General features: G+C 30.1%; 1 protein-coding gene across 1 annotated transcript; it reads right to left on the minus strand.

Annotated features, from left to right (window-relative positions):
* Positions 1 to 1,175: 1,175 nt before the first annotated feature.
* LOC143079527 (porphobilinogen deaminase-like) lies at positions 1,176 to 26,043 on the minus strand. Its single transcript, XM_076254924.1, has 11 exons — positions 25,890 to 26,043; positions 18,231 to 18,303; positions 16,518 to 16,567; positions 15,333 to 15,466; positions 14,324 to 14,401; positions 13,130 to 13,205; positions 12,603 to 12,716; positions 8,367 to 8,525; positions 7,658 to 7,711; positions 5,983 to 6,084; positions 1,176 to 4,272 (listed from the first exon to the last, which is right to left on the minus strand). The coding sequence occupies exons 1-11, from the start codon at positions 25,968 to 25,970 to the stop codon at positions 4,039 to 4,041; spliced, it is 1,155 nt and encodes a 384-aa protein (XP_076111039.1). The 5' UTR covers positions 25,971 to 26,043; the 3' UTR covers positions 1,176 to 4,038.
* Positions 26,044 to 26,207: the final 164 nt, after the last annotated feature.

Below are 26,207 nucleotides of genomic sequence, written 5' to 3' on the forward strand. Positions count from 1 at the left end.
TAATAACCAAAAACAGCAAAATTTCTTTAAAATTACCAATTCAGGGGCAGTAACCCAACAACAGGTTGTCTGATTCATCTGAAAATTTCAGGGCAGATAGATCTTGACCTGATAAACAATATTATCCCGTGTCAGATTTGCTCTAAATGCTTTGGTTTTTGAGTTATAAGCCAAAAACTGCATTTGACCCCTATGTTCTATTTTTAGCAATGGCGACCATGTTTGTTGATAGATCACAACTTCTGATACAATTTATAAATAAGATACCCTAAGGAACATTCAATTAAAGTTTGGAAGTATTTGGCCCAGTAGTTTCAGAGGAGAAGACCTTCGGGACAGGTGAGCTAAAAAATCGGCGCAAATGCAAAACGACATATACATTATTTAAATGTGATGTTTCTTTAATACATGTAATTGTTAATTCTTAATAGGAGCTATATTCATTTGAAAAAAAATGTTTTATTTGCTTTTTATTTAGGGTTTGCCAATCTAGACAAATGCTAAACAAACAAAATAGGGTATAAATATCTTATTAAATGTATTGCATTTGTGTTTATCACTGAATCCTCTTTAAAATTCAGACAAATATTTTATATTACCCAGTATTGCCCAGTATTACCCACTAAAACCCAGTAAAACCCGGGTTTTCCCAGTATTTCCCACTGGGCTGGGCAATACTCATAAATCCCGGGTTTTTGCCAACCCTGAGTTGTTGAGCAATGAATCTGAAAACACATCTTATGGTAAAGCTGACTTATATAAACCAGAAACCAAATTTCTGAAATCCTTATGATGTAGTTCCTGAGAAAGATCGACAATAAATATTCATGGGACAGATGGATGGACAGAGATAGAGGTAAAACAGTATACCCCCCTTTTTTAAGCTGGGTATAATTAACTAAACAACATTAAAGGAAAAATAATGTTCTATGCTTCATTTCATTGTTGGTCATTGTTTAGAATACTTCATTAGAAGATCTCCATACATTTTTTATTCATAAAAGAAATAGAATTGTGAAAAACAGGCTATAATTGCTCATTGTTGAAGACTGCACAGTGACCAACAGTTATTTTCTACGTCATAATGACATTTGATCTCTGATGAAGAGTTGTTTTATTGGCAATCATACCACATCTTCTTATTTTTATAAAAATTTGTAAAATCTAAGATCAGATAAAAAAAATCAGCAATCTCTCTTTATTATTTGACCTTTCAATATAATACAGGCATAACATCACATATAAATAACAACTATCATAATTATACATGTAAAATATCCCACATCTATAACAAATATTAATTTTCTTATATAACAAACATAACATGACAAATTTACAAATTGTTACAATCATTTGCATTGCTATATTTTAAATTGTCTTTCACTCTATAAACATCTGTCAACAACAATAAAGACATCATGGTTAAGAACTTAAAAGAATAAGAATAAAATACATGAAAGATTATAACACAGATATACAATTGTATAAAGCTAATAACATATTGTACTTCCATTTAAAATGAAAATAAAAGAATTATGTATCGATAGGACACAGATGATCCAGCTAGTAAATTTGCACACGAGTCGATGTTCAAATTTAAACCTATTGACATTTTGTTTTCTTTGACAATAAATGATATTAACTTTGTTTCTGTATGTTTTTTACATTAAAGTTTGCTAAGGTATTTTGTGTCCTCTCATTGTTAAAAAACAAACAGTAATGGACGACTCGAGAACAGCGGAAATGAAGCCACCCTTATTCAAAATAGTGTCTGTATGCAGCTTTTTACAGAACGGCAATAATTAATCACACACTTTTGTCCATTCTTCAAAAATTACAATAAATGCACACAATAATTTCTGAATTAACAGTAAATAGCAATGCGACAGCAGCTCATCAACACAAAGTAAGCATAGTAAAACTAAGACATATACAAGTAAACAGGCAGTATTCTATGGTGGATAAATCAGATCATGAGATGGAAAGATCCAATCAAACTTTAAAAGTCGAAACAAAGGGTGAATAAATTGAGAAATGGATAAATATCTAGTTCCAAATATTTTTCTGTCGATACAATGAATGATTAATTTTCATAAGATTTTGACAAAATATTTACGTCGACCATTTGACAAAAATATAAAAATTTCAAAAATTTGAACCACACACTTTGTCTGAAAAATTTCATTGGATACATAGCAATTTGGAAAACACTAATTTTGATCCTTGAGAAGCTTAATATTTCGGTAGCAATAGATTGTGTTTATGATGTTTATCTGATTTTACAGAGTTATCTCCCTGTAGTGTTATGTACAACCTTAAAATATATGTTTTCTCTTTTCTTTATCTATTATTCATTTATTTCTTTTGTTGATTCTGTCAACAGTGACTGACCCCTTGTGATCTATTTAGGAAAACTTGTGTTTATGTGCTGTCATTGCTACCTGTTCCAAATCCATTTTTTTTTATTTACAAAACTATGAACTATAACATACAACTCTTCATTTCAAACAAATACATGCATATAAATCAAAAACCATATAACAACATAATATATATAACTCTGTCTTCAGCACCAATAAAATTTAAATAAGATAAAAAAAAATAATATACAATTAGTTCTAAAAGTCTGTTAAATCATCCCTATACAATTGATTTAATTATTTTTACTCCTTTATAATCTCTTATTAGGTGGAATCAAACACCTTTACGAAAATTAATTTTGTTTGTTAATTTTCATAATATTTTAACAAAATATCGACTTAAATAAAAAATTGAACCACATATGTTATCTGAAAAAAATTATTGGATATAAAGCAAGTTTGATAAACATTAATTTTGATCATTATTATTTCCTTAAGAATAGAACGTGATTAAAACGTTCAGCTGATTCTTACAGAGTTATCTCCCTGTAGTGTTATTTACCACCTTAAGTCTATACTATATCAAGGGTCTGGAACTTGTATTCACACGATTTCTTTCATCAAAGTGTTCAAAGTTTATGTTTACAAGTGGCTTGGTAGTGAAGCAAAGATGTATTTGTAGTAACTATAAATATGGAATGTTTCAAAAGTGTTTGTTACTATGTAAAATATTAATGTTAGTCTGACAGTCATGAAATTGCTTATCAATCTAACCCCATATAAAAAAAAAACTTTTACTCAGGATATTTCATGAATTATACGTTTTTTAACACATTACTTTGTAAGAAAAGATAGATTTTTCTTATGGGTATTTGTGATAATTGTGTATATAATCACAACATGTCTATCCAGTAGTGTCTGATTTACATACTCATAAATATGCATGACATTAAGGTCATCAATTGACCAATCTCCTTAATTATTAAGTCACCAAGATTTTGAATATTTATCACAGACCAGAAAATATGACCATTCCCAGACCCTTGGTTGTAAGCACCTCTCAATGCATACAACAGTGGTTTACAAAATATTACAATATTAAACTAATAATTTAACAGTATGCAATAATATGATGCACTGTCAGACAAACAGGGCACACTCTACTATCGTTTGTACAACTAAATTGACTGTTTACAAACATATAATAAGTAACTGATATTACAATGGTACAAAAAAATTATATTAAATAATATTTCATTTTATCTATCATTAAAATTCATTCATATTACATACATACTACAGGATTCTCGTTTATAAAATTGTTTATGTAACCAAATGTTACTTCTATGTATTGCCTCTATTGATCTATATTATAAACTCCTTACTCAGAATAGTGAGTGTCATGGATATAACCCAGACAGGGTGAAATGTAAAACTTTAACACTCATATTTCTTGCTCAGATTTAGAATAATGTGTCATGGTGGAACAACTTGTCTTCCTGCAGATTTTTACTTGGTTGGCTAGCAGATTAGGCAAATCCATCAGTCTACTACAAGAAGTGTTCATCTTCATATTGCAAACATGCTATTCTCCTGAAAATGGCTGAAAATTTGCCCAACTGGATGTGACACATCCACCTATTTCATGACCCAAAACATATAAAAAGTAAATATATTATTATTTTAAAGATCCACTTTCAACAGCTTTGATTAATTCTTTCTTTCTCTTTTCTTCCAATACTGCCTTGGCTGTGTCTTCCTTTGCTTTTTTCAGAATTGCAGCACCCTCTGGTGTCAAGATCTTATTGGCTAATTCAACTCCTGCTGCCATGATAGCATCTAATGCACTGTGGGATATGTCTGTATGTTCTGCTATGGATATGTATTGATTTACTCCTTTTGTTGTACGAATCTGAAAAAAAAGTTTTAAAAAAATGTATAAGATTTTATACTCTATTAAAATAACTGTAATATTTACATAAACAAGAAAGGAGTGTGACTTGTAAATGACTAAAAAATTCATTAGTATATGAAAAATAAAACTTAAGGTGGTACCTAACACCTTAACTAAAATTAATTTGGCTCGTTTAATTTTCTTAAAATTTTGACAAAGTATTTACTTTGACCCTTTGACAAAAATATAAAAAAAATCAAAAAAATTGAACCAACCGTTTAATCAGAAAAATTACACTGGTTATATAGCTATTTGACAAACACTTATTTTGGTCATTGAGAAGCTTAATATTCCCTTAACAACAAAACGTCATTAAAACGTTTTGCTGATTTTACAGCGTTATCTCCCTGTAGTGTTAGGTACCACCTTAAGATTGATTGATTGGTGTTTGCTTTACGCCACATGAGAACAAAAAGGTTATATTGCGGCGAGAGCTTATTCATATTTATAACTTATGAATAAAAGCATGGATGATTGAAAAAATGCAATGATGCAGTACTACCATAAAGATAATAAATAGTAGTTTATTCACTAACTTTTTGACATTACACCTGCTGTAACATATCATACAGTTGTCGTTTTCGTATTAAAGTACAAGTACTATTCTTTATTTTTCACAAGGACCAAATAAATCAATGTCCTTCTTTGTGCATAATTTTAAATTAAAAAAGTCAACAGTCATTTAATATTCTTTTAAGATATACACAAGAAAATAAATCCTGGTATTCTAGGTGGGCATGACCTTTTTTTTTCGGGACGTCGGAATTGGGTGTTTCTAAGCTCAGAGTTTTGGGATTGACCCTTTCGTGATCTGGGAATTCTTTTTTCGAATTTTTGGATGTCTGGATTTAATCTTTTTTAATTCAGGACCTCAGGATTTCATGTTTTTAATCCTGGGATTTCGGGATCAGGACCCCTCCGACCCCCCTTTTCCAGCTACATGTTCATCTCTTCTACTGATATAACTAGAATCATGCAAATTAACAGAAGATAAAGGCTTGTATAAGCTTATCATACAGATATTACACTTTTTTAAGACCACAAAAAACAGCATGTGCAACAAATGTCTGTCACAAAGAGTTAAAACCTTTGAAATTATTGTTGTTGAGCACTAAAAACTCCTATGGGGATTTTCAAATGTTGGCAAGTATGCACTTGTGTGATTCTAAATGACAACCTCAGTGTTTGCTTTAGACATAGACTCATACTTGTTCAAACAATTTATATGGAATATATTCGTAATTTGAATGATGCATTCTACAGTTGATGATTTCAGTTCTTAATGATAACACTTTACATAAGTAGAAAAAAAACAATTATATGTCTATGGGGAAAATGAACGACAAATTCATCATTCTTTCCAATTATAAAAGACCATAACTTGAGAATATTGAAAACCCCTCTAAATTCGAACTTAATCTGTGTTTGGTCATAATAAGCATTGCATATGAGTTTCATAACATTTGGTTGAGGCATAGTAAAGTAAGTGAAAGGAAACCTATTATGGGAGGTTTAAACAAACGACCGGAGCATAACAAGATTCTGACAGAATTTTGTTTCTGAGCTTTTAAAATAATCGTAAGAAGTAGGACCAAAACAAACTTTACCATAAGCCAAGTGTAGATAAAATTACCATTAGTAGGTATATGCATAAGGAAAGTTTCCTACCTTTTTCTTTGGAGGTTCTATGATTTCAGACAGATCTCTTTCAACACTGTCCTGAACACATTGTGTACCATCTACACTGAATACACCACCTGTTATAGACAACTGAAATAAAAATAGAAGGCATTAAGATAAGATTACCTGTCTTTTTTCTTTTATGAATTGAACTCGTTGTTTATCTGAAATAAGCTACAGATATTTTTGTGTATCTGTGAAATTCAGGTAAAAATTTCGATAACTAATGTAAAAGCAAATCATAAATGCAATTATTTCGGCAAATTATTTCCTCCTTTGCTTTCTGTAAATCATATAACAATATAAGTTGAATAAGTTGAATCAAAATGCTTAAAACCACTGAATGGTAAAGATTGCTTCAAATTGTCGGTGGGAAGTACTATTAAATATTGCATTGGTTGTTGTTGATTTAACAGCTCTTCTAGACAAAGGAAGATAACTCCATTTTTTTTAAGATGAGGTTAATAATGACATAATTTATATTTTTAGAACACATTCTAGATTCCAGCACCTTGCGAAAGTTATGTAATTTTTTTTGACAAGTGTAACATCATTTTGTGCCTTGAATATCTGAGCATATATTACATCGATAAATTTCTGGAACTGTTCATGGATAGGATGGATATGATGTTATAATCAATGCACTATATTTTGTGTATCAAAAAAGTAGTGATCAGCCTTGGAACAGTTAGATTTAAGTCAGTCCCATAAGGTTTTGATTGCATTTTATGCAATTTTTACCTAAAAAAATTGTAATGTTATGGATTCAACATAAACTCCAATTTTTAAAAGATAAAAATACATGTAACATTCTCCAAATTATAACAAATCAAAGTGCTTTTAAGCACTTAAAGGTACAGATTGCTATATTTTTTAAATTTTGCATAATTTGATATTGAATTGTTTTTAGCCAGGCAAATTATGAATTTGAAATGGAGTTATCTGCCTTTGTTCATGATTTTACATTTGTAGAGGAACCTATTCCAATAAAACATTTATACACCATTGATTACTTATAAAATTCTTAATAAAAAATAGTTTTCTTGACAATTACAGTCATTCATATACACACCACTTGTAAATATCAAGTACCATAAGGGTTATGATCGCAGTTCATGAAAAAATTCAAAATTGATAAAATTCCAAATAATTTCAACATCATGCATACTGAAAGATATTTTTTTTTACTCTCATCCTCCAGACTTTAAATATCAAAATGCATACTTAAAGATATTTTTTGTACTCTCATCCTCCAGACTTTAAATATCAAAATGCATACTTAAAGATATTTTTTGTACTCTCATCCTCCAGACTTTAAATATCAAAATGCATACTAAAAGATATTTTTTGTACTCTCATCCTCCAGACTTTAAATATCAAAATGCATACTAAAAGATATTTTTTGTACTCTCATCCTCCAGACTTTAAATATCAAAATGCATACTAAAAGATATTTTTTGTACTCTCATCCTCCAGACTTTAAATATCAAAATGCATACTAAAAGATATTTTTTGTACTCTCATCCTCCAGACTTTAAATATGAAAACTGTTAATGTAACATTTTGTTTAACTGACTTTTACAAGTTTATTAAGTTTTAGGATGAGATATGGAATACAAATTTGTTTTATACTTTATGTTCCATGATTTATTAAGAGTTTTACCTTTGAATCTTTTATTTCTGTACAAACAGCTACAGGTACACTACAACCTCCTTCCTGTAAAACAGAGAGCAACTTATCAAAATCATTTCAAACACATAATTGTATTTACTAATAGGATCACACTACAAGTATTTCATTCAATAAATTTGTTATTATCATGATTAATCTTAGAAAAAAGTCATTTTTTTTAATGTGACCTTTTATCAGTTCTCTTTTGCATCATTGAAAATCAATGCTTTAAAAATGTTACAAGTGAAATGTAATGGAGAATTAACTTTAAACTTCTGTTTTCTCTTGCTAGGCATCAAACAATGCTTTTGTTAACTAAATTTTTTAATAATGGTCTATGACAAATGAGGAATTTTTTAATACAGACTTTAAATTTACCAATTGAATATTTATTTATTTCAAATATAAGAAGCGTAAATCTGAGCAGTACAAATAAGAAGGAAAAATTATGCATGCTTTGATCATTGTTGAAAGCTGAAAACAGTGACCTATAGTTAATTTTTGTGTCAATTTTCTCTCTTGTGAAAAATTGTCTCATTTGCAATCATACCACATCCTCATACTTTTATATGTGAATAGCTGACAATGTTCAAATTTTTCTATTGAGTAGGGAAAAAAGAGGCCTTTTTAAGATGGAAAACATAAATGTACAACGTCCTTTTATTACTATTTAAAACTAGTCTATTGATAATTTATTTACCAGAGTTCTTAGGAAAGCCCTTTCAGCAATGCACGCCATGGTTGTATCTGGGTCATGTATATGTGCCAGTAGGTTAAGTGTATCTGTGTCGTCTGCTCTACATTCAACAGCCTTGGCTCCCTGACTTACAGCATACATACAGACATCAGCAGATAAAATCTGTAATCAAAGAAATTAACTTTATATCAACAGAACTATTTTTTTCACAAAAAAATCATTCTGACAATTACTGTGCTTCCTATACATATAAATAGGAAGATGTGGTATAATTGCCAATGAAAAAACTCTCCACAAGAGTCAAATGACACAGAAATTAACACCTATAGGTGACTGTGCGGCCTTCAACAATGAGCAAAGCCCATACCGCATAGTCAGCTATAAAAGGCAGTATACATTGTAGTATCAAAAGCACTGTATAGGATTTGAAAAAATACCAGTTCAATGCAGATTTGACTGTCTCAAATGCATTTTTATGGCGCAGTGTTCTCCCCAGGATTTTTGGATAGCGCTGTGGTAAGCGCGTAATTTTGGACAATTCTCAGTAACTTTGTCGTAGCGCACGCTTTGTTATTGATTTGTTATGTGTTTTTCTTATATTATGCTGTTGATGTTTTCTCTTGTAATGATGTCCTCAGCATGCTCATGGAAGTTACCCCTTTGTTTGTTAATGTTATTGTATGGATATAGAAGAGTATTTTTTTCTCCATTGTAAATTCATATAATCCTAATTTTATCTGTGTATAAAACCCAAGGAGAAGTCTTTTTCCATGATGGGTCTAAACCAGACTGCCTATGTGAAGATTTCTTAGCACTAACAGGTGATGTTGCATAACATGTAGGACCAACAATAAAGTCATTGTCAGCTTCTGTGTTTGGTTTTGTAACTCACTTAGCAGTGTACTGTTAACTTTACGACGTTTGACAGGAATTGATTTTTTTTAGCATAATGATTTCTCATTTTTTTTACCATAACGTTTTATAAATTATAATATTCAAATGGCTTCATCCAAGCTGGACATCGAGAAAGTGAATTTCTCAAGTCGTATCATCTTCGGGTTTGTTTTTCTAATCATATTCTCTCAAATGGTTTTCAAATGGTTAATTTCATTACTGTAGAATTGCTGACTAAACAATTATTAGTTCAAATAGGTGATAATTTCAGGGTTCGTATGGTTAGTAAACCCGGCAAATTGTAACAAACCCCTGTAATTGATCATTTTTTAAAATCGTTTGTTCAAAGTTCGTAAAACAAGTTTATGAGTGTCGTTGGGAAATGCGGTCAATTTTTTTTTATCTCATTTCATTCATATATATATGCCTCTATATATTCTTTTAATTAATAAAATTGATGTCACTGTTGAAATCTTTGTTCATTTTGATCTTAAAGTCGCCATTTTGTAAAATTTTTTAGACTGGTCTAGCGGAGTTACTTAATACAACTTAAATAATTCATTCAGAAATAGTAAACCAGTCCATCACGTGATCTGAAGTGAAAAATAAGCAAAAATAAGTGGGAAATTTGAAAAAATATAGCGGCATGCTTGTGTTGGATAGCGCTGCAGTCAGTGCAATAGAACAGCGGGAAATTGTGATAGAACACTGTATGGGCAATAGTAAGTGTAGACTGTTACTCTATATTCTAACACTCATAAAATCTTCACATATACATAGTGTTGGATAATCGGTTGAAATTACCAACCGATTATCTATTACAATCGGTTGACAGCAACCAACTGACTATCGGTTATAATCGCATCATAATACATTGCCCTTTTTTTTATGCATTTCATGCATTTAGTCTCATTGTACATGTCTAATGTGTATATTCCATATCATTGCAGAGTTTATATATTCATATTTGATCTTTTGTTTCCTTTTCATATTCTAGCATACTAAATTATAATCCTGGTACCTTTGATAACGATCTATTTAGCAATTAAAACAATGAATTAATTAGAATCCAGATTCAGATTGAACATACTGTATCTCATAATTACAACATTAATTACCAACAGTCACACTAACATTTCTAAAGTCCAATGGTGTAACTCACATTAAAATTTCAATAACATAGCTGTTTAAACATTTGAATGATTGTAGTTAAGAAAAGATATTTAAACTTTTTAACTTTAAGAAATTCAAAATTAACAGAAAAAAATAAAACAATGCATTTGCATTGAATTATATACAGTTAACACAGGGGATTAAGCCAATGTCTGTTAATTCGTGTAGAATGCGTTTTTTTCACTTTTGTGATCATTATTTTTCTGTCAATTTTGTCATTCGTGCGTCTGAAGTTATAATTGCAAGAATGCGGAATTATTACATAGTTGAACCGTATCCAATTCGTGATTCTTATATTTTAAAATGGCGGACAAATTTCGGAAAATTTACAAAAATAAACGATGTTTGACAAGCAATTTGGAAATGAATATGACGTTTTGATGCTACAAATGGATCAAACATTAATAAAAGGCAATTTGCAACACGTTATAATGAAGCAAAGAAATTATTTTGTCTAAAATCGGAATGATTTTATGTACGCTCTCAAGTAACAAGTACGGGTATTGAAAAAGTATTTCATACAAAGTTATTTATTTTAAATAACATTCCATCAATCTGTATATATTAATAGTCAATGCTTTAGTCATGTTTATAAAGACGGAAATTGGTTATGTCTTTAATTATAGAATGTTTGACATTGTTATTGTCATCGACTGATATTTTTTGTTATTATTTGTTTGACAGCGCATGTAAAATGCAAACCTCAAACGGACCGGAAGTTGATAAGCTAAAAGTCCGGAAACTGTAACGACAATCGATTGAACAAAATCCCAATCGATTATCGACATCGCCTGGCCCAACCAACTGATTTCCGACTTATTCCGATCATCGGAACAACACTACATATACATGTATCATTAGTACAATCTCAGACAAATGTAAACTTGTTGCTAGTGACTCCAGCAGTTGACTATGAATTTATTGACAGACATAATCAAACCTTACTTATCATTTAGAAATACAATATTATATGACCTGTAAGTAAATAAATGATCAAGTTAGTATGTTTACTTAAATAAAGTTAACAAGTGAAACTGCGAGCTACTGCTCACTGATGATACCCCCGCCGCAAGTGGATAATATAAATAGTGTAAAAATATGCAAGTGTACGGTAAACAGGAAGTTGTCAAGTGATGAATCTGAAAACGCATCACACGGTATAGCTGACTTATATAAATCCTGAAACCAAGTTTCAGAAATCCTTGTATTGTAGTTCCTGAGAAAAGTGTGACGAAAATGTTCAACTTGGCTATCATGTGTAAAATCATATAAGTGTTCGGTAAACAGGAAGTTGTCAAGTGATCAATCTGAAAATGTATCACACGGTATAGGTGACTTAGATAAACCCTGAAACCAAATTTCAGAAATCCTTGTATTGTAGTTCCTGAGAAAAATGCGACGAAAAAATAAATAGTGTAAAAATATGCAAGTGTTCGGTAAACAGGAAGTTGTTGAGTGATGAATCTGAAAACGCATCACACGGTATAGCTGACTTATATAAATCCTGAAACCAAATTTCAGAAATCCTTGTATTGTAGTTCCTGAGAAAAGTGTGACGAAAATGTTCAACTTGGCTATCATGTGTAAAATCATACAAGTGTTCGGTAAACAGGAAGTTGTCAAGTGATCAATCTGAAAACGTATCACACGGTATAGCTGACTTAAATAAACCCTGAAACCAAATTTCAGAAATCCTTGTATTGTAGTTCCTAAGAAAAATGCGACGAAAAAATAAATAGTGTAAAAATATGCAAGTGTTCGGTAAACAGGAAGTTGTCGAGTGATGAATCTGAAAACACATCACACGGTATAGCTGACTTAGATAAACCCTGAAACCAAATTTCAGAAATCCTTGAATTGTAGTTCCTGAGAAAAATGCGACGAAAAATATTCATGGGACGGACTGACTGACGGACGGACTGACGGACGGACTGACGGACAGACAGAGGTAAAACAGTATACCCCCCCTTTTTTGAAGCGGGGGTATAATAAAACAAAAAGTATTCCTTTGATATTTAGTTTACTTCCAAACATTCATGCAAAAAAAAGAAAATAATGTCCAGTACACTTTAAACTTTATATTTGCACTCAGGATAAAGTAACATACATATAAATCATATTTATTTAAATATTCCTTTCACATTTAACTTTAAAAATTATTCATTTTAATACCTGTGATACTCTATCTTCCCAGCCCATCCTTACAAGTCCTGCTTCAGCTAAGATAATAGCATCATATTTTCCATCTTCATCTAATTTTCTAAGTCTGGTATTCAGGTTACCTCTCTTCACAAAAGTTAAGTAAAATTAGATTTTTTGTTCTATTGCAAATCTTTCAAAATGTAAAATTTATTTATTTTTACTTAGAAAATATTGCACTATATATATAGTACATATATATTTTATCACATTTTGGTCAATTTTACAATTTGTAAATTAATATATTAGCTGAATCACAAAATAAAACTTCAATCATACAATGATGCAAATAATGCTAAGAAGCTGATACAGGTATTTTATAATCTCTTCAAATAGCATTTCCAAAAATCAAATGTAAATTAGATAAATTTTGCTTCAATCTTCTAGGAAACTATATTTTAAAATGGATTTTACACTTTAATGCTAAACCTGTCAATTACAAATGTCACAATATGTATACAGTGTAACCTGTTCAAGATAAAAAGATCAACAAAGGATACAATACTCTCAAATGTAAGTCCTGGATATTTCCTCTGTAGCTGTGATTGTCTTCTTAATGAACTGGTCCCAATCACACTAAAATGATCAAATCAAATTACTACATAATATTTAACATTTTGTTCTAAAAATAAGCTTTTTAATCAGTCTGAACTTTTACTTCCTTCTATTTGAACAGTTACAAGGTTTTTTTTCTGTGTAACAAAATTGAATGTTTGCATCATATCTGATTATGTCTGCCACCCATATTTCTATCATTAATTACCAATTAATCCTTTACAAAAATGCCCAAAACGTAGAAAAGTTTAAATAAATCATTCCATATATTTTCCAATTTAATTAAATTCAGATTTTGTGTCCATGCTTTGTTTAGGAGGATCTGACAACACTCAATTTCCTGTTTTTAAGGTGGTACTTAACACTACAGGGAGATAACTCTATAAAAATCAGCTAAACAATTTAATCCCCCTGTATTATATATTGTTAAGGAAACATTCAGCTTCTCAATGATCAAAATTATCGTTTGTCAAACTGCAATAAAACCAATGAAATTTTTCTTATAAAGTGTGTGGTTCAATTTTTTTGACATTTTTATATTTTTGTCAAAGGGTCAAAGTAAACATTTTGTCAAATTTTAAGAAAATTAATCAAGACAAATCAATTTTAGTCAAGATGTTGGGTACCACCTTAAAGATCTCGCTGAGGGCCTCAGGGAGGATTTGTTTATTGGAACAACTGTTTACCCTTTTTAAATTAGGAATTTATTATCATTATTAGTATTACCAAATTAATAATCCTCTTGCTTTGACGCACCTTTAAAATTTTGGAGGTAGAAATTTCATTGGCTGAGGGAAAAATCACTAGAATAGTAAATTTTGGTTTGTTAGATCCTAGACACAGCTTCTGAATTTTAATTAGATTTGGAAATATATGAAATAATTTAAATTTAACTTTTTTCTAACAGTTTGGAAAATATATGAAATAGGTGAAATAAACTTTGAAATATAACTAAACACATGTCATCTAGTTTTACTTGAAATTCATTACACACCAGATATGTACCAGTATACAAAGAGGGATAACTCAAATATTCTTTGCCGTTTTATATTTACTGATATGCAGCATGCTCAATTCTTAATGTTTGATTATGAAATTCTAAATATTTTTTTTTCTACTTCTAAATGATAAGTACTAACCTTCCATCTTTTAAATCTTGTATTTGTTTTCCTTTATGTTTAGGATGCATTACAACAGCATCATAAGGACTGTCTCGTCTGTAAAAAGTTGAAGAGAATGCTATTTAGTCATACTAGTGTACTATTCTCAAGATACTTATTCTTTATTTAACCTTAAAGAATAGGCTATATAATTAAATATCCTGTGATGTTTGTCACATTCTAATATTGTTCTATTAGTTTTATATATAAAACAACAGCAATTGTGGAATATCATACATATTTGGAACTTTCTTTTACAAATTACATGTAGTTGCAATTTTCATATATATTTTGAGAAATGATTCAAACGGAAACTTTGGCTATCTTTAGGTACAAAACTTTCTTTTTTTAAACTTTTTTTTATCATTGACAACATTATCAAGACTTCTGAACTTCCATTTTATTTTTGCCTTTCTCCATGTCACTCCTTCTAACATGTATAACAAGTAAAAAACCATGCATAGCCTACAGCCCAAATAAATGTTCTAAGTGAATCATCCCAAATAAGACATGATTTATATGTTTTACAAAGAATCTTATTTTCTATCTTGTTTAAATTGTTAATGACTTGTTTTACATATATTGTAACTATGCTGAACAAACTCTTTTGAAACTGAAAACTGTTGTATATGTTAATCTTTGCTGATAAATGTACTGTGATTTTTTGAGAAGTTTCAAAATAAATGCATGCAAAACCCAAATTAAGACTATAAAAAAAATGCCTATTGGTACTCAGACCCCTTGCATATATATTTTTTTCAATGTGTAACAAAATGACTCTTTTATAAGTTAATGTCTCTGTTTATAACAGAATAATGAAAAATGCATAAAAATTAAGAATGGGAATGTGTCAAAGAGACAAAACAGAACAGCAGAAAACAGCCTAAGGCCACCAATGCGTCTTTAATACAGCCAGAAAATCCTGCACTCGGAGGTGTGCTTCAGCTTTATGCTACTTTCTATTACTACTGACTTCCCCCAAACTTACTTGCACACACTTCCTATCATCAATCCCTCAGGCAAGGTAGTGGGCAAGTCTTTCAATGAATGTACAACCATGTCAACTTGCTTGGTTTCTAAGGCAACTTCCAACTCTCTTGTGAAGAGATTCTTTTCTCCGATCTAAAATATAAATGTGAAACGTTACTAACAGAACTTGATGAACCAAAAAAAAAACCCATCATATTTCTTATATATTTGAATCATTCAAGTCCAGTGGCTGATCAAGAAATTTTCCCACGGGGGATCACTGACTGCCATTTGAGGGGGGTTGCTCCAGTAATGGCTCAGTGTTCCTAGTTTTATTCAACCAAATTTTCCCCACAAAACAGGGGGGGGGGGGGGGGCTGGTACCCTGGATCCCCTCCCCTAAATTCGCATCTGATAGTATATGGGCTATTCTAAATAATTTATTTATTTGATGTGCAGGTCTAAAAATACTCCAAACATCATGAACATACAAATTTTAGCTATGAATTTGACAAGAATATTGGTCTTTTATTTTTATATATTCTGTTACGAGTCTAGAATGCCTAGATTTTTTTTTTGTAATTATAACATGTATAAATACCATTTAAATTTTATAGTCATGTAAAAACTGGTTAAAACTGGTTAAGTTTCTTGATGGTTTACAGAGAAAGTATCTTATACATGGAATGTACATATATGAATGGTTCCTGGAGCACTTTATTGCCTTTCAATAATAATTATATATATAATAGATCTATAAATCATAACTGAATGTTTACAAGGAAGATAAACAAAAGTCTTAAATAACCTATATCATCCTGTCAACATAGAAATAAAGTTTGAAAATTAACAACAGCCTTCAGCAATAAAACTTTGACAATGATATTACATACTGGTATATTCAAAATCAAAATTTTCTTCTTCAATTTTCATATCTTACAATTAAATTTTTTGCAGTGAACAAGGAAATTATTGTATCTGTGCAAATCAATGATGTTAAAATATTTTAAAAGAAAATCAATGGTATTAATTTTAATGAAAGATTATATGTAACAGGTTTTCAAGAGGTTTCCTACTTTATCAATCTTTTATCTACTACGTCTTTATTGTCCTGATTGTTAACACTTAAATAATGAACCCTGGACCACTTATACATGTGTTATAAATCAATTACATATATATATATATACATGTACATTTATACCTTTGATAAGGCGATATCCAGTATTTTGTCCCCAGTTGTAGACATGGACACTGAAAAATACGAAAATACAATTTAGTTCAAAACCTCCATATACATGATATAATATGAAGGAGATGTGGTGTGATGGCTAATGAGTTTAATAAATTAGACTATTGATCATCATGATATATGGAATACAAACATGTATGTTAGACAATAAGCTACAATGTATATATAGCATGCCTATTCAACCTTTAAATTCATTCCAAAAACAAGCTAAATGATTTTGTTGAAAAGAACAAGTCTTATATATAGTCTACCAATATGATAAGACAGGTGATTTTCATTAATCTTGATTTAAACTCTTCTGTTAAATTTATGCATGAACTTTTATAAACTAACAATCTAAGTCTGAATCTAAGTGCAATGTACATGTACATTGATGGTAAATATGGTCCTTGTAAACATTTGGTACACTTTACAAGTTACAACAATAAAAACAAGTGTATCCTTATAATACAATGTATTTGATATGAACATTTAGTGTGCAAAAAAGTATCAAATAAATGTTACAATTAAAATAAAACCACATTTCAAACGAATAGGTTTTTTTGCATCTACTCTGTCAATTGCCATTAAAAAAATCTTTATCTGCCATAGGTGTAGCCATAAATAGAAAACAAATAACGTAATTCATTTCATTTTTTAAATAATTGTCAATTGGTCTATTCTGATACATAAGTCTACCTTACATTATGTTAGACTTTCAGATTTTTTCCTTACCTTTGCAGGCAGATTAAAATGGTTTATGTTGCTTTTGTTTTGTTTTTCTCAACAAAAATGAACACGATGAAAAGTTTATTTTGCCAAAGTAAAATCTAAGCATATTATAATTCTAAGCTTTGAATCTTTAAAGAATAACCCATAGTTCTGTAACGGAAACTGATGGAACTTTGGCAAATTCAATATAACTGTCATGACTGTGTGACATTGAAATAAACTACATACATGTACAGTAATTGATGTTATATTTACACAAAATATTTTGATTTTCCGGATATGGTTTATAAAAATCAAAAATACAAATGAATATTATTGATTGATTGTTGGTTGCTTAATGTCCAGTGGCTAAATGGATAAGTAGTTGGAAGAACATTTAATAATTAAAAGGGAAAAAAACCACTAAAACCTCTGAGTTACATGGTTACAATGTACATGTGTTATCTTATTCTTAGCAATTGCAGTGAATTATTTTGTTATTTGTTTTCAGTTTTGTAATTTTTTTTCGCAACTAAAATATATTTTATTCTATGTACCGTAAACAAAATTCAAATGTACACGTTGCAAATTTATATTTAGATTTAAATGACATGTTTACTATTGAAAAAGTCCTAGTTTCTAACTGAAATCTTTTTAATTCACATACAAGATTATCTTCTATTGTTAAAGTCATGTCTTTAAAAGGCTTTCAATAGATATACCTTTTACATCTGAGGTAAATTGATGACGCACTTAAAATAAACAACCAATATCAGTGTATATATATATCCTTGTTTACAGTCCAGTGAATGTTTCAGTAGCTAGAATCAAAACATTTCCTTTAAATTATGCCATTAAATTGAAACTAACGGAAATTGTGCTTTGTAACTTTTACACTTAATTTTCCTATCACTTAAAATAAGGATATAGAAGTCTAATTTTCATTATACATGTTATAACTTTTAAATTACCTACCAATTTCAAAATCAACATCTTGAGTGACTTTTTTCAAAGCGTCTATAACAGAGTTAGTCTGAATCAGGGCTAACTGAAATGACAGAAAAGTAAACATTTTTAATACAAGGTGGACATCAACTTCACCAGCATTTGACCAGTATGAGTTCATACATGACCAAACATTCACTTAACATAAAGGCCTAATCTGTATGAAATGAGTGAAAATTTTCGTCTAATATATAGATATAAGAAGATGTGGTATGAGACTGTCAATAAGACAAGTCTCTATCCACAATGATCAAAGTCACAATTTGTAAAAAGTAAATAATTATAGACCTGTCAAAGATAATCTTTAACACCAAGCCTTTGCTCACACGGAACAACAAGCTATAAACATGATGAAGGACTGGACTCCAAAAATGACTAGTGTAAAACCATGTTAGGTTCTTTATTTTGTGGACCTCTATAGCTACATTTTTGTAAATGGTCTATTTATATATAGATCATCTACCATGTCTACAGTGATCATTTTGATCCCTATCCTGTCAAAGCTGAGGTTGTGAGTTCAACACTTCTCTTGGTCAGTGGTTTTGATCTTAATCAACTTGACTACATGTAAGATTGCCAGTCACTATGGAAGGTCATGGTTTTCTTGAGTGCTCTAGCTTCCTCTACCAATAAACACTGGCTTCAATTAATATGAACACCAAGACACTGATATGGGGCCAAACCTTTTTTGCATAGATTTGTTTATTTTTATCGAATTTAATGTTTTGGCAATGGTAGCTAACCCACATATTAAATTTTGTAGCCAATATATATAGTTCTATACAAGAAAAGCAGAAACTTTAGGAGCCCACACCAAATTTTAGGGGCCATTCTAATTTCATATTCTGTAATAGAAGTATAAATGTACATCATAAGGCTTTCCTTAATAAGGAAGTTATTTCTACAATTTGTTTTAACGAGACTGGATTCTCCTTCATGCTTGACTATTGTTATAAAAACTACAAAAATGTTTCATTTTACAAACATAAGTACAAAATGTATTACTAATGACTGGGACATTTTTATTGGTAGTGGAAGCCAGTCTGTACAGCATGAGAGAACACATTTGAAACCTTGTATTATGGAAGTTACATGTAGTTTGGTGAAAAAATGAAACATATTACAGCCGATTACATTGAGTGTGTAGGCAATGGTAATATATTTAGTTAGCTGGCTTGCTAGCTTAACTGTGAAGTCATTATTAGGTTAGGTAAACTACCCTCCTTAAAGAGTAGACCAGTCTGACAGATAACCAATCTTTTCGTCTGTAAGACTAAACTACTTCCAAAGGAGGGTATATATAGTATACCCAACCTAATAAAGACTTCATGGTTCAGCTAGCAAGCAAGCCAGCCAAACATATTACCATTGCCTTCACACTAAAATGAATCTGCTGTAATATGTTTCATTTTATTCACCAAACTTCAAATTCTGACAATATGACAAAAACAATTTGGTTGGACACACTTTTAAAAAGTAACTGATGTAAATAATAGCCAAGCAACTCTGTTATTTATCAGAAAAAAATGTCTTTTTAACCACCTGATCTCAGATGATTAAAAATGTAACATGCTGTTCTCAGATTTTTGTATGTCTTCATGACAGACATGACACACCTAGGGAAATCATACATGTATATACACATGTTAACATGATTACTGTAACATTAAGTTACAAAATGGGTAAAATGTTAACTTTACATGAAATACAATTTAACTAAGTCATGTATGTATTTTTCTAGCAATTGCCATTTTAAAAATAGCGAAAAAAAGTCATTCTTCAAAACTACAAGAATGTTCTTTATGAACATAAATATATATAAGAGGACTATAAAACGACAATCAATTATTACAAGTCAAAGAACAACCTGTCACATAACAATCAATCAAACACACAGAAGTATTGTAAAATATTATACAATTGACCTGCAGCTCTAGGGTTCTTCAATATGTGTGTCATTTACAAATTTTGAAACTGCAGGAAAGAAAGTTAAAAAGGATCCAATAGCATGAAAAGCATGTGTCCATGTAGTACTGTAAATTTAGAAATTATTGCATGCATTTATTATTGCAATTTTTTCATTTTTGTCTATAATGCCATTTTTATTTTTGCATCATAATTCATTGAGAAAAATTATGTTCAATTCTGATAAAAAAATCAATAATAAAAACCTTGCAATTATAGAATATATCTGAATTTACAGTAAATGCATGAATTTGATTGAGACTACCAACTCTCAATTACTCAAAATGGGGACCAACTGTCATCATTATTTCTAAAATTTTCTATAACACTTTGCTAATATTTTGAAAAGTTCTGGGCTAGGTCTTTGTCTAGAGGACAAGCTATAGCTAGCCACCATTTAATGGTAGACATGGTAGATAAGATTTGATTCAAGCTTATGTTTTTGCTTAAATTGATAACACTACTGTACATGCAAATAATTGACAGAACTGAAGCACATCTCTTTTGTATGTGTCATTATATAATATGTGGAATGATATCAAGAAATCAAAATAAATACAAACTACAAATGAAATGTAAATTGGTTAAAGGTATATATGTTAGCGGCAATAAGTGAAATTAGGCATTAAGCTTAAATCCTAGGCAATAAGCTAACGCCTAGGCATTAAGTTATTGCCTGAAATTTTCAGGCATTAAGCTTATTTCCTGAAATCTGATGATGATTATTCATCCTATTGCCGAACATAATTTTAGGCAATAAGTAAACTCTGGAATTTATGCATATTTGGTGATTTATTCTTGATTTAAAGTAGTTTCTTTATTATATTTCTAATAATGCATGTATAAATATACATCCATTTGACAGATCTTCAAAAGTAAGTTTATTTAGTAATTTTAAAAGTTAAAACAGAATTAACTCATACTTTTTTCATGTTTTTGAGGTATTACAAAAAACAAAATAGGGGGAGATTCTATAGAATAATTATAATATTTATTTAAAATTTTTTACATTTCACTAGTCGAGTTGGTTTGAACTGGTCAAAAGTAGACAAAATTAAGATACGATTTTTTGCTCACACCATTTTCCCTTTTTTTTAATGGATAAGTAAATTTTCTTTGATAACAGTTCCACAACTTGTGATAACAAAATGATTTGAACACAATTTCTATCAAGTTTTCATATTTTTAAATTATTAATTGATGCGTTTTAATTTAAACAACATACATGACATATTTTATAAGTGATTTTATTTCCGGTCTCTTGTGGACAGATGTCTCATTGGCAATCATACCACATCTTCTTTTTTATATTTAGGATGAAACTGGGCCCTGTAGTTTTGCATCAGTGAAATTACATTTTTTTCTTTTGCTCATATTCAAACGTATGTTAATATTGCAGTGATAAAATAAAATGTTTGAAGTACTCAGTATTTATATGAAAGATGCACGATTATATATTTAATTTTAACTATTTACGATAAGTTTGTTCAATTCTAATATAAAAAAAAAAGTTTCGACTACTTTTTTGTTTCAAAGAGTTTAAATGTTCAAATATAAATATATCAAAATTATTTATTATTTTTGAATTATAGTTGTTGGTTAAATTGGATACAATATTTCAATTTTCTTTTGCTATTTTCTTTTACGTCAATAGTTAGGACATCCTAGCTAAAATAATCCTCAGATAGCTTCGATGTGCATGTTGAGACATATCGTAAGTCGGTCCAAATTTTATCCAAACTTATGTCCTAAGAATATCTTGTAGGACCGATCTAAGGATAGTTTCGATAAGCAGGCACCAGTTCTCATAAAGTTATAATGTAACAAATAAATTTTCATTTAAATAAATAAATGTCTTTTATTTACTCGCATTTATATTTTAGGCATTAAGCTTAATGCTTAATGCCTGCACACATTTTTCAGGATTTAAGCTTAAATCCTAGGATTTAAGACTAATGCCTAACATCATTTAGGCAATAGACTTACTGCCTAGGCGTTAGCTTATTGCCTAGGATTTAAGCTTAATGCCTAATTTCACTTATTGCCGCTAACATATACATGAATGATATAAAAATTCAAGTTAAACATTGATAAATAAATATAGGAAGATGTGGTGTGAGTGCCAATGAGACAACTCTTCATCCAAATAACAATTTATAAAAGTAAACAATTATAGGTCAATGTACTGCCTTCAACACTGAGCCTTGGCTCACACCGAACAAAAAGCTATAAAGGGCCCCTAAAATTACTAGTGTAAAACCATTCAAACGGGAAAACCAACGGTCTAATACATTTGAAAACTGCCAATGATACTTGGTATTAAACCTAATGACAAAAGGAATTCCAAAACTTCTTAGGTATTTTCTTTACTAAAATTGATCAATCATGTCAGTGCCTTTCTTCTACTGTTGCCTTAGTATTTTTAAATTTACAAAACATTAAATACATGTACATTTGTAAGTGAGCATGATGAGTGAATTACTGGTTTTAAAATGTCTTCAGTGTGCTACTTTTGAAATCTGTTTTACATTTTTATGATGGTAACCATGGTAACATACATTTTTAGCTTTAAATGTACATAGTATGCAAATCAGGACATTTGAAAGCAGTTTTTTTTTTAAAGAAGATGGATGTGGACCTTCATTTGAATAAATGATTGAGATAAAGCGCTTGATCATGACAATTAAGACACAAAAAATTCTTAACACATATATATATTGTATAAACAAGTACTGTAGGTATGTTAGGGAGCTACCATTGGATTTTTATGGGGGTGCTAGGATGAAATTTGAAAAAAATAGGCAGGACAGGAGTTTTGAGTAAAAAAAAAGGCAGGATGAGACACTTGCAAAAAAAAAAAGTCAGGACGACAATTTAGGTAAAAAAAAGTCAGGATAAACTTTTAAAAAAAGACAGGACCGAACAGAGTGAAAAATAAAAAGGCAGGACAGAGATTACAACTAAAAAAAAAGGAATTAAAAGGTAATTAGTACACAGTACATGCATATCAAATTGTTAGGGATACAAAAGCAATTAATAATGCATTGGGCTATAAGTTACACTAAACAAAAGGAGATGGAGCTTATCATTTTTCTCAAAAATATATATATGTAATCTAAAGCTATGAGATGATAGCCATTGGCCCAAGTAAACAACTCTCCGTCAGAATTCCAAAACCTCCATTTTTCTAATAACATGAGTAAGGAGAATATGGAAAGTTAATGTTTACAGAGGCAAAAAACATATTGTAGATTTCTGTACATGTGTAATCCATTTTGATATAATAATTATTACTTTTTGATTTTTAAAAGCATTCCATTTCCTTACATTTAAATTTTTGTACATCAACATGATGAATCTCCAACCAGGAAAAAAATTCTCCATGACATAATTATAAAATACTGCTTTAGTTAACATGCTTAACATATACATGTTTTAAAAACATTTGTAAAAAATTTTTTTTTTTTTTTAAACAGACTTCAATAGATATTTTAAAATCCTTATATTACATGTATTAACAGTGTTTTCCATAAGAACCGGCCGCCGGCCAAATTGACCGTTTCAAACAGTTATTTGGCCGGTTCAATCGTCATCACTCAAAAAAAAATAGATGTATATTTTACTTATACGACTATTCTATACGTCGTAACTTTATTGGATTGGATGCAAGCAATTCTATAAATTTATTCAGTCAGTTCTAGTGATTTTCTAGAATATATTAAAATATCACCAGGAATGAAATATTTTTATTCCTTAGACAGGTTAAGTAATGTTTGACATGAGTTAAATAAGGATGTTGGAATATGTGGATGTTGGGTTCCATTTTTATTTTCATTTTTATGATAAAACAATTTATAACGTTTGCATGCATTATTTTTCAATTTGTTCTGTTGTGTTTCATTAATAGTCGCGAATGAATCGATGACATAATTGTCAATTTGGTTCAAATGCACTACGCTGTATCGAAGATTCGACAGCTAGTCAATATTCCCCGATCGGGAGACAGCCTCCAGATCTAGAGATGTCTCTAAATTGGGAGACATGGAATACATTATTTGTCTCCTGATTTGATATGACCCAACAGGCTTGAATACTTCAAGCAAATACGGAAAATTTCCTACGATAAAGGAATATTTACAAATCAAATTTGCTGTCAGACAGAATTAAAAATATAATTTAATTTTGAAAAATTAAGTCACACTTAACAAGAATACATGAAATCATGACACTAAGACTTAGTAGTTAGAAAACATCAATTGAGGGGCATTAAATATAGATGTAAAATTAAAACCCTAACTTTGAAATAAAGCAAAACTATAAATGTTACTTCTTGTGATCATTAACATTTGGCTTCATACTTTTTTAAAATATTTTTTATCCTTTTTAATGGTAATTTTCATTATGAATTCTTGCCAATAGGGCCAATACTACATGTATCTTTGGAACCATTTCAATGCACTCAAAAACAATGTGTGATAGGAAGAGATGAAAAGTGTGACTTAATTTCAGATCCAATTTTGTTTGTTTTAGTTATGCATGGATGACTTGAAAAAGTTTTTTGTTTCAACAGCATGTTTAGTTTTGGATTTGACCTTAAATATATTGCAAAATTATTTCAAAACAAAAGCTTAAAAGACATGATTATATAGAATAAAGTGTGCATCCTATCTATAATTAAAATTTCTAATAAATAAAATTGCTGTATCCAATACAGAATTGAACAGTATGCTCAATTTTGTCAACGTTTAAATTATAGCAGTATTCAAACTCTTAAAATTGTGCAGACAAAATTTTCTAGAAAAAAAGTTCTGCTGGTAGTATGTCAATTTGACAAGCATAAAATATTGTCTTAAAATTCACCAGATGCCAGGATTTTGAATCTAGATTTCAAAATTTTTTTCGGGGGGGGGGGGCAAGCCCCCTGGACCCCCCCTTCTTTCTGGTGACCGCCTACTTATTCATTTTGGCCTGTTAGGCCAAAATGAATGGAAAACCCTGTATTAAAACATTTTTACTTGGGTTGATTTTCAATGACACTTTCAAGGTTTTAGAATGGCTGCAAAATCTTGATGTGGAATGAAATCATGTAAATAAAATCTTACTAACAATACAGTACATACATGTACAATGTTTATATACATGTATGTCTGTTTACATCTGTTGACAAACACAGAAACAGCTATGGATCAGATGTCTTACACTTTGGAACACTATTCAAGCACTACTAAAGACTTTAATTACAAAGAACAACACAAACGCTATATAAATATTACAGAGGAATAAAGTGTGTACATTTGAACATCTGAAAGAGGTGAAAGCATATTCACTGATACATACATGTACATGTATGTACATTTGTACATCCTGTTCACAACCGGTTTTCTTTTATAGTTAAGTAATGTCTAATGCCTAAATGGAGAATGTGTTGATATATGTTGCTTGTTCCACATGTGTTTCCTATGATAAAAAAAAAAGGTTATTTCCCTATCAATATCCGTCAATACCGAACAAGTTCACTAAATTCGCCATGACGTAACAAATCGTGACCTCTGAGTCTGAGTCTTAATTTTTCTCTGTGTTATGTAAAATTACTTTTTAATTATCAATTTATTGTCTCAATTCATATGAAAGTCTGATTTCTATCTTAAATATCTAGATCCTTACCTGACTTTTCCTGGAACCAACTCGGAAAGTTTTTCTGTTTGACATATTACAAGACATTCCTCTGATAACGTCTGTTGACATTCAATAACAATACACGTGTGGCTTACTTTGTTGGAAAAGTCCGAGATATTCCGCGGTGAGTAAATTCCGTATATTGTTAAATTGTGTATCTGAACATTTTCAACTTGTTGTACTTATTTACATGTTCTAAGTGTATATTTGCAGTGATGAGACATATAAAAGTTAACGGATTTCATTATATTAAGATTTGCTTCCATGATAAATGATGACAATGTTAAAAGTCAAATTCAGATTTCT

This window comes from Mytilus galloprovincialis, chromosome 6 (genome assembly GCF_965363235.1).
Source record: "Mytilus galloprovincialis chromosome 6, xbMytGall1.hap1.1, whole genome shotgun sequence".
In the NCBI taxonomy this organism is placed as follows: domain Eukaryota; kingdom Metazoa; phylum Mollusca; class Bivalvia; order Mytilida; family Mytilidae; genus Mytilus; species Mytilus galloprovincialis.